Below are 7,856 nucleotides of genomic sequence, written 5' to 3'. Positions count from 1 at the left end.
AATATATATTATTAAAAATTATAAATTAAGATAAAAATAAAAATGATAATTTTTAAAAACATATTAATAATTATAATTTTAATAATATCAATAAAAACATAAGAACCTTGTGTTTGTCCCACTGTTGGTGATAATACATTCCCAGGTATAACTGCTTTATAAGATACTCTATAAATATCTCCAGATAATGATGAAAATACATAAGGAAGAATAATATAAATAGGAACAAATCTATTTTTATTTGATAAAATATTTCACTCAACTAAATCTATTTAACATTTGAATTTAAGATTGTCTGCTGATTTAAAAAAAGAAACTTTTTGTCCTACTTCATATTAGATAATAAATTAATAAGATTTGTAAACTATACTTAATCATAAGGATAAGTTAAAAATATTTAATGAATATCTGCAAATAAAAATAGCTGATGGGGAAAAACTTATTGTTTGCACAAATACTAAGCTGACTGCAGTTATTTCAAATGGTGGAGAAAATTCTGATTGGGAATTTTAATGTGCATAATTAGATTCTAGTATAAATGGAAAGATAAATGCTCTGAACACTTTTTGGGAAGGAAAACCTATGGTAACTTTTTGTAAAAAGGTAGACTCTACAAATGTTAATGTTGAGTTGTCAGGATATAATGGGTATGATTTTATTGAAGGATAAAAATATAAATTAAACATTATAAATAAATAAAATGTGTTAAAATATTTTTCTGAAGATGCTTAAGGTAATTAATATACTACCTAAAATATTGAATATACAGCAAATAAAACACATTAATACGGTTGCTCTTATATAAAATTGAAAGTTTTACTATTTGGAAATTTCATAAGTAATCGATGTGTAGTTTTTTGGATGAGTCCTAAATATGGATCTAATTAAGATACTAAATTGACTTATGGTTAAATAATAAAAGTAAGATTGAATGGTATTTAATCTACTTTTAATAGAGGTTTACATTTTAGTCCTAGTTCTTTTTCATTAAGTCCTTTATTGAATGAGAATACTTCTTGGGCTTTCTATTAAGATAATGCAAGTAAAAACCTAATGGTTTAGAAAATTAATGCTGATGGAACTTTAAATGGAAGTAGTATTAATATAAATTAATAAGGATAACCTATGGATATTACATCTCTACCTAATGGAGGATTCGCTATTTTGGCTAAAAATGGAGATAAGTGCTGGATAGCCTCTTATGATAATAGTGGAACATAAGCATGGAATATAATTCTTCATGATAATGGAAGCAATCCAACAGTTGTAAGATAATAGATTAGTTTTTTGAATGCATAAGGATAATAAGCTTGGGGAATGGAGGTTATGTATAGGCCTTATAATGGTAAACTATTATATGCTAGAGGAAGATTATTTGTCACTTGGGCCTATTATAATCATTTCGGCATTAAATTGATGGAGCTAGAAATGATCATACGGGTTCTTCAATGTTTTCTATGGATTATATTACAGGCAATTAGAGATAACTTTATTTTACATTCAATCCTTCTCATTCTTTAAATTAAGAGCTTTATTATGATGGTAGATTTGTTTATTTTGGATCTTTAGGTGACGCTTATCCTTAGAATGTTAAAATAAAGTTATGTGAAATTTATGCTGCAAGATGTTATGAATTTTTTGATAAAACAGACTTAGTTAATGATAATTAAATGCCTTCTAATGGAGGTGGATCAGTAGGAGGAAGATTTGGAGGAATAACTAAAAAAATCCGAGTTAATTAAAAATGGATACTTTACTAAAGGAAAGAATAAAATACGCATTCTGATTTCTTACCTAAATTAACTAACCATGTAAATGAATTATCCTTATAATTAATTGAACCTTAATTTGTTGATAAAAATTTTAGCTTGAATAAAATAAATAAAGTTTAATTATTAACAGGAGATTTAGGAAAAAGAGCAAATGTTATTAAAAGTGTTAATTATGGAAAAAATATCCTTATTTTATTTAATTTAGTAGATTAAGCTGGTGATATAAATACTTTTAATAATGATTAAACTTAAGACAATGATGAATGCTATATAATGTTAGTTAATTCAAATGATGGTTCTAAAATACTTCAAGAAACTAAAATACCTGATAGTATTTCAGCTAATGATTTAATGAGAGTCCTTTAAGATGGAAGAGTTGTTTATACTTAAGTTAATAAAGATAATTCTGTTGATTATTTCTATACTCCTATTCCTCCACCAAATATTTATCCTGATGTTATAGTATAAAACGATCCTATTTATGGATATGGTACTACCTTATTAAAAGGATAAGCATAACCTGTGGTACAAACTGTCGATAATGATATGACTTAAAAACCTTCGAGCAGTTTAATATAAATTGTGCATGTGGGATTATTCTTTTTGATTGGTTTGCTTTCTTTTGGATTTTGAATTTCGAATTTTTATAAAAGCATAATTATTTTTTAAATTTTATCAAACATACTTTTTAAATTTTTTGATTTTTTTTTTTTAAATATATAAAATTAATATCTTTAACTTATTTATAATTCTTAAAAATACACATATATAATCAATAATAATACATAAAAAAGATTTAGAATACATATTTAACTTAAAATAAGATGTCAATAAATCCCGTTTTTCAAAATCAAATCTATATAATTCCTATATTGTACAATTTCTCTTTATTTAATTACAAAAATAAAATCATGATTCTTTATAGTATTTAACTTATATACTATAACTATAATTGTAATTCCATATTTCCCGTCAACTACTAGAATTAAAATACACTTTCTGAATCCACAAAGCTCATAGACTCATTAAAATAAGAATTTATTGTTTTTTAATAAGTCCCTGGGTATTTAAGGATACTGAAAATTTACCTTTTATAAAATAAATTCAGAAACTCCGGAATTATAGCAGCACGACTTTCTCTAAAAATTAAAAGATTTTCAAATTATTCTATATTTAGTATTCCTAATAATAATAGTATTAAAAAAAAGAAGGTTCCTAATTACTAGACCTATTTAATGTCTTAATTTAACTAAATTGAAATCTTATATTCCTTTATTTTTTATGTCTTATATACTTATATGCTTATACTAATACAATCCGCATTGTAAATATCTAAATAAGTTTGGCTAAAGTAGATTATCAGCGTCCACTTGTACCAACTAAGGATAAAAATTTCCTTTTTCTATTTATATTTTTAAGTGTGTATTCCTGATTATGATTATTGTATTTGAATTTAATTACTTAAAATTTGATTATTTACTTTTTCATTAATTATTGTTTTATTTTGATGTAGTAATTTTATTTTATATTATCTAGTCTAAAAATTGGAAGATATTATGTTTATGATTATTGAATAATAAGTGTTTTTATTTTTTCAGTTTATTATTATATAAAATGATATTATACTTCTTATGTTAAATTACTTTTTACATGATAAATATATTTATTATTAAAATAATTAATCTATAATTTTTAATAATATTTAGGTATTTTATTATTTATAAATTAAATACATTCTTTTTTATACTTTTTAAGTAATTAGGTTTTTTTTTGTTTAAATAAACTTGCCTATAAATATATCAAAATATAGAATAAAAAAATTATAGTATTAATAAAATTTTATTCAAAAAAATGATATTAGTGTCAAAAAATTAAAAAAAAACATATATTTAAAAAAAAAAAAAAATAGAATAAATAATAAAAAAGGTAATATATAAAACATATTTTATTTAATATATATTTTTAACTAATATTCTTGATTAACAAAATTTGTTTTTCATTCATATTTTTTTTTTTTAGGTTATTTTCCTTTTTTACTATTATTTTTAAAATTATTTAAAAAAGTTTGATTCAATTTTAAATATTATCATAAATTTTCATGCAAACTTCTTACAGTTAGTATTAATTTGAATTAATTTCATATTATTATCAATTTTTAACAATATAACAATTGTCCAAGGCTTTAAAGGAGTAGGTAGTCCTTCATATTTATTTTATTATTAACTCTTTTTTCTTTACAAATATTTATATTTCTAAGAATACTAGTAGTTTAATTGCATATCTACAAAATCCTAAAATATTTTAATGACTCAGTATTCTTACAACACGTAAATAAGTGTGTGCTTATTTATAAAATCTATATAAATAATTTCAATTGAATTCTATATTATTAGTATTATAATTTAATGTTTGGAAACCGAAAAATCATAAGCTCTTAATTTTTATAAATAAATGAAAATTATATGCATTATTGTATTATTATTTAATATTTTACTTATCTTTCATAAATTTCCTTATTTTCTTTAAATTCCTTTATTTCTTCTTTTTATAATTTATGAGAGTCCATATTAAATCGAGAAGAATATTTATTTGGAAATAACTATTATATATTTTAATGGTTATCTTCTAATGAATCAGAATTTCCTTTCTTTTTTTATTTATTTATTATAATGTTTTTTCTTTATAAATAACTTTTTTTATATCAATCATTTAAAATATTTTTTATTTATTTTCCTGTTTGTTAGGGAATAATTTTTAATTTGTTTGTATAAAATAAAATATAAAAGAATTTTTTCTCTTCTTCTATTTATATTGTAGCATAGCAGTTTTTTTTAAAAAATTATTTATTCTATTCTATTCTTTCTTTTATTATTTTTTTATTCTTCTTATTTGCAAGTTTATATTTCATTTTCTTCTATATTATTATTTGAGGTTATATTTGATTTTGCTTTAATAATTTACATAATAATATTATTATCTTATAATTTTTCCATTTTATGTAAATATTATCTATGTAATTATAGTATTATTTTATTTAATTCTTATAAAATTAAAAAAATTAAAATAATATTAAAATATGAAAAAAAAAAAAGAAATAATATTTATTTTAATTATAAATTATTTAAATAAAAATTAAAATCAAAATCAAAATAGTTTCATTGTTTCATAATAAATATCCAACAAATAAACACAGAACCTTAATTTTCATTATCTTTATATTAATTAATGCTATTTCAGATAAACTATAAATTATTTAAATTAAATAAGATTAGATGATATTTTGAGCAAACTCATGTTTAGTAATAGCATTTAAAAAATAATATAGATTAAGTCAGTAAGATCCTTCATCATTATTTTTTTATTAAATTTTTTATTTTTAGAATAAAATATGAGCATAACATTAATATCTAATAATATTAAAAACCCAACTATTTAAATTATAAAATCATATTTTTAAAATTAATCCTTAAAAAAATAAAAAAAAAAATATTTCCTACATAAAGAAAAAAAAAAAAATATGATGTAATAAATATCAATTTAAAAAAGAATTCAGTATTAATATTTTGTTATGATGATGATTATTATTATTATTATAATTATTATTATTATTATTATTATTAATATTTTTATTAATATTATTTTATTTTGGTTAAATATAAATATATTTCCTGCCAAAAAAGCTAATAATTTACTCTTCTATAATTAACAACAAAAAGTATTTTAAGTTTCTGTGTTTTTGCACATAATTTAAGGCCCATATGAGTTTGAATTTAACCTTATCTTGTATAAATTTTTATGGCTATACTTCTAAGACATTAAATAAAGACATGTTATTATAAACAATATTATCATTTATTTTTGAAAATTTGTATTTGTTAGTAATTTTATTTAAATATTCACTTAATTTACTTGAATAATTTGCAGGAACAATATTTACAAATTCTCCATCTATTTTTAACTTATAATAGTCTAATTCTACTGATTTATCTATCTAACATAGAGGCATGTATATTTTGCATAATAATACAATTTAATGTATTTATAACTTGGAATTATTAACTTTATTATTAAAAGTTTTAATTTATCAAAAATTTGTAGGAAAACTCATATATAAGATCTTCGATTCGAATTCTAGTAAAGTTTGATTCTTTAATTTATTTATCCATTTCATTTATTTTGTTAGATGTTATATTTTGTAATTGTTTTAAGTCTAAATAGGGGTGAAAGAAATCTATATTAAATTACTAAGTACGGTTTTTAAGCTTACCTAAAGATATTATTTTTTCATAATTATCAGATTTATTTATCGACATGAGCGTTTGTTCGGATAAAGCAATGTTTACTTTTATAATTATTTTGTTACTTTCTTATAATATAGAACATGTATCGATCATAAATATATATTTTGAAGCTCTCTTATTCTATTTCAAATTAGGGTATAAAATATAATTCTAAAAATTTAGTTTTTTTTAATTTTCTTATTCTTAATTAATATATATACTAAGGTTTTAATAATGAGTTAAAAGGAAGTTTTTCATCAAAGATTTAAATTCGTTATAACTAATAATTTTTCTCATTATATTAGTATTGAATGCAAAAGTCATGCTTACGGTCTAAATTTATAATAATTGTATTTACAAACTCTATAATGATAATTATTTACATCACAAACGAATTAAATTTATTTTGAATTTAAAGCTGAGAACATTTTGTCTTCAATTTTCATTATATTGAATTTTTGGAGAGTCTTTTTTTTCTCAAATATTTTTTTTAGCATCAGAATTTAATTTTATATAAAAAATAAATAGTTACTTTATTTTAATCCAAAAAACTCTATATATAGGATATTTATAATGATATGCCTTTTAGTAATTTTCGTTTTTATCGCATACTTTTCCTTCCTTTATATATATTTCACCTGCTCTACAAAATACTGCAAATAAAAAACTTAAAATAACAGGTATTATTTGTTAGTTGTGTAGAAAAATTAGAAACTGAATTTCGGTTGTTAAATAGCATATATTCAGTTAGATTAATTCTTATACGATTTGCTTTTAATTACATTTTTTGGAAATTGTCATCACCCATGCATTTCCATAGTTTAAAATTTTATTTTTAAAAAAAACCTCCTCCTTTATAATATTCTTTGTTTCCCTCGATAGGTCTCCATATTTGCTTTTATGCAAATAAAAAAAACAAACTCTTGGTACTTTTTGATACCTTTTATAAGTTAAAATTCTTAATTATGGATTGTAATATATTATATGGTACTGCATTGAAGTTTGAATTTTATATAATTCTATATCCATTTATTTTTTTATTCTAATTATATTAAATAATATTTTATATTTATTTTATTATTTAATAATAATAAAATTTTTTGTAAAAAATAATAAATATATGTATATATATTAAATTAAATTAAATTAAATTAAATTAAATTAAATTAAATTAAATTAAATACTTTATGGATATTTTATATTACATTTTGTTTTTTAATAATTTAAATTAATATTTTTATTTTTTTAGTATTTTTTTTTTGAAAATTAAAATAATAATTTTCTTAATTTATTATATTGATCATTTTAAATATATTTTTATTTAAATGTCAATAATTTTTGTTAGAAAATTTATTATAAAATTTATAAATATATATATAGTTATTTTAAGATTCGATATAAAATTATATATAATAATAAAAAATTATACAATCTATTTTAAAAAATAATTGAAAATAAATTAAATTTAAGAAAATGATAAAAATTTAAAACAATCTTTAATTTATAAGATAAAAAATGATAAATAAAAATTAATATTATTCTAAATGTAAGCAAGTTTATATAAATTATAAAATAAAAAATATATATATATTTTTTTTTAATTTTTAATTTTTTAAAAAAACAGATTTTAATTATCATAAATAAAGTTTTTATAAAATATCTAAAAAGATATATAAAAAAAACAAAAATAAATTAAATATAAACAAAAATAATTATTAGTAAATAAAATAAATAAAATTATATATTAATACATATTATATTATTAATTATATATATATACATATATATATTAATAAATTTTTAT

General features: G+C 18.9%; 2 protein-coding genes across 2 annotated transcripts, besides 4 other annotated features; one reads left to right on the top strand and one right to left on the bottom strand. All coding sequences in view use genetic code 6, as the record gives it.

Moving 5' to 3' along the window:
• Positions 1–1,053: 1,053 nt before the first annotated feature.
• Positions 1,054–2,458, top strand: IMG5_125920 (hypothetical protein; the record flags this gene model as incomplete). The annotated part of the gene is made up of 2 exons (XM_004032220.1): positions 1,054–1,345; positions 1,528–2,458. 2 exons carry the CDS (start codon positions 1,054–1,056, stop codon positions 2,403–2,405), a joined length of 1,170 nt encoding a protein of 389 aa, XP_004032268.1. The 3' UTR covers positions 2,406–2,458.
• A 159-nt stretch (positions 2,459–2,617) lies between these two features.
• Positions 2,618–3,285, bottom strand: IMG5_125910 (hypothetical protein; the record flags this gene model as incomplete). The annotated part of the gene is made up of 1 exon (XM_004032219.1): positions 2,618–3,285. A coding segment is annotated over one exon (663 nt), but the record flags the coding sequence as incomplete, so codon positions are not given.
• A 2,064-nt stretch (positions 3,286–5,349) lies between these two features.
• Positions 5,350–5,417: a microsatellite.
• A 1,765-nt stretch (positions 5,418–7,182) lies between these two features.
• Positions 7,183–7,234: a microsatellite.
• Positions 7,235–7,731: 497 nt separating this feature from the next.
• Positions 7,732–7,797: a microsatellite.
• Positions 7,788–7,844: a microsatellite.
• Between the last annotated feature and the right edge of the window lie 12 nt (positions 7,845–7,856).

Source organism: Ichthyophthirius multifiliis (genome assembly GCF_000220395.1).
Source record: "Ichthyophthirius multifiliis unplaced genomic scaffold scaff_1120509250993, whole genome shotgun sequence".
In the NCBI taxonomy this organism is placed as follows: Eukaryota; Ciliophora; class Oligohymenophorea; order Hymenostomatida; genus Ichthyophthirius; species Ichthyophthirius multifiliis.
The sequence above is the reverse complement of the archived record's forward strand: the minus strand, read 5'-3'. Positions and strand labels throughout refer to the sequence as shown.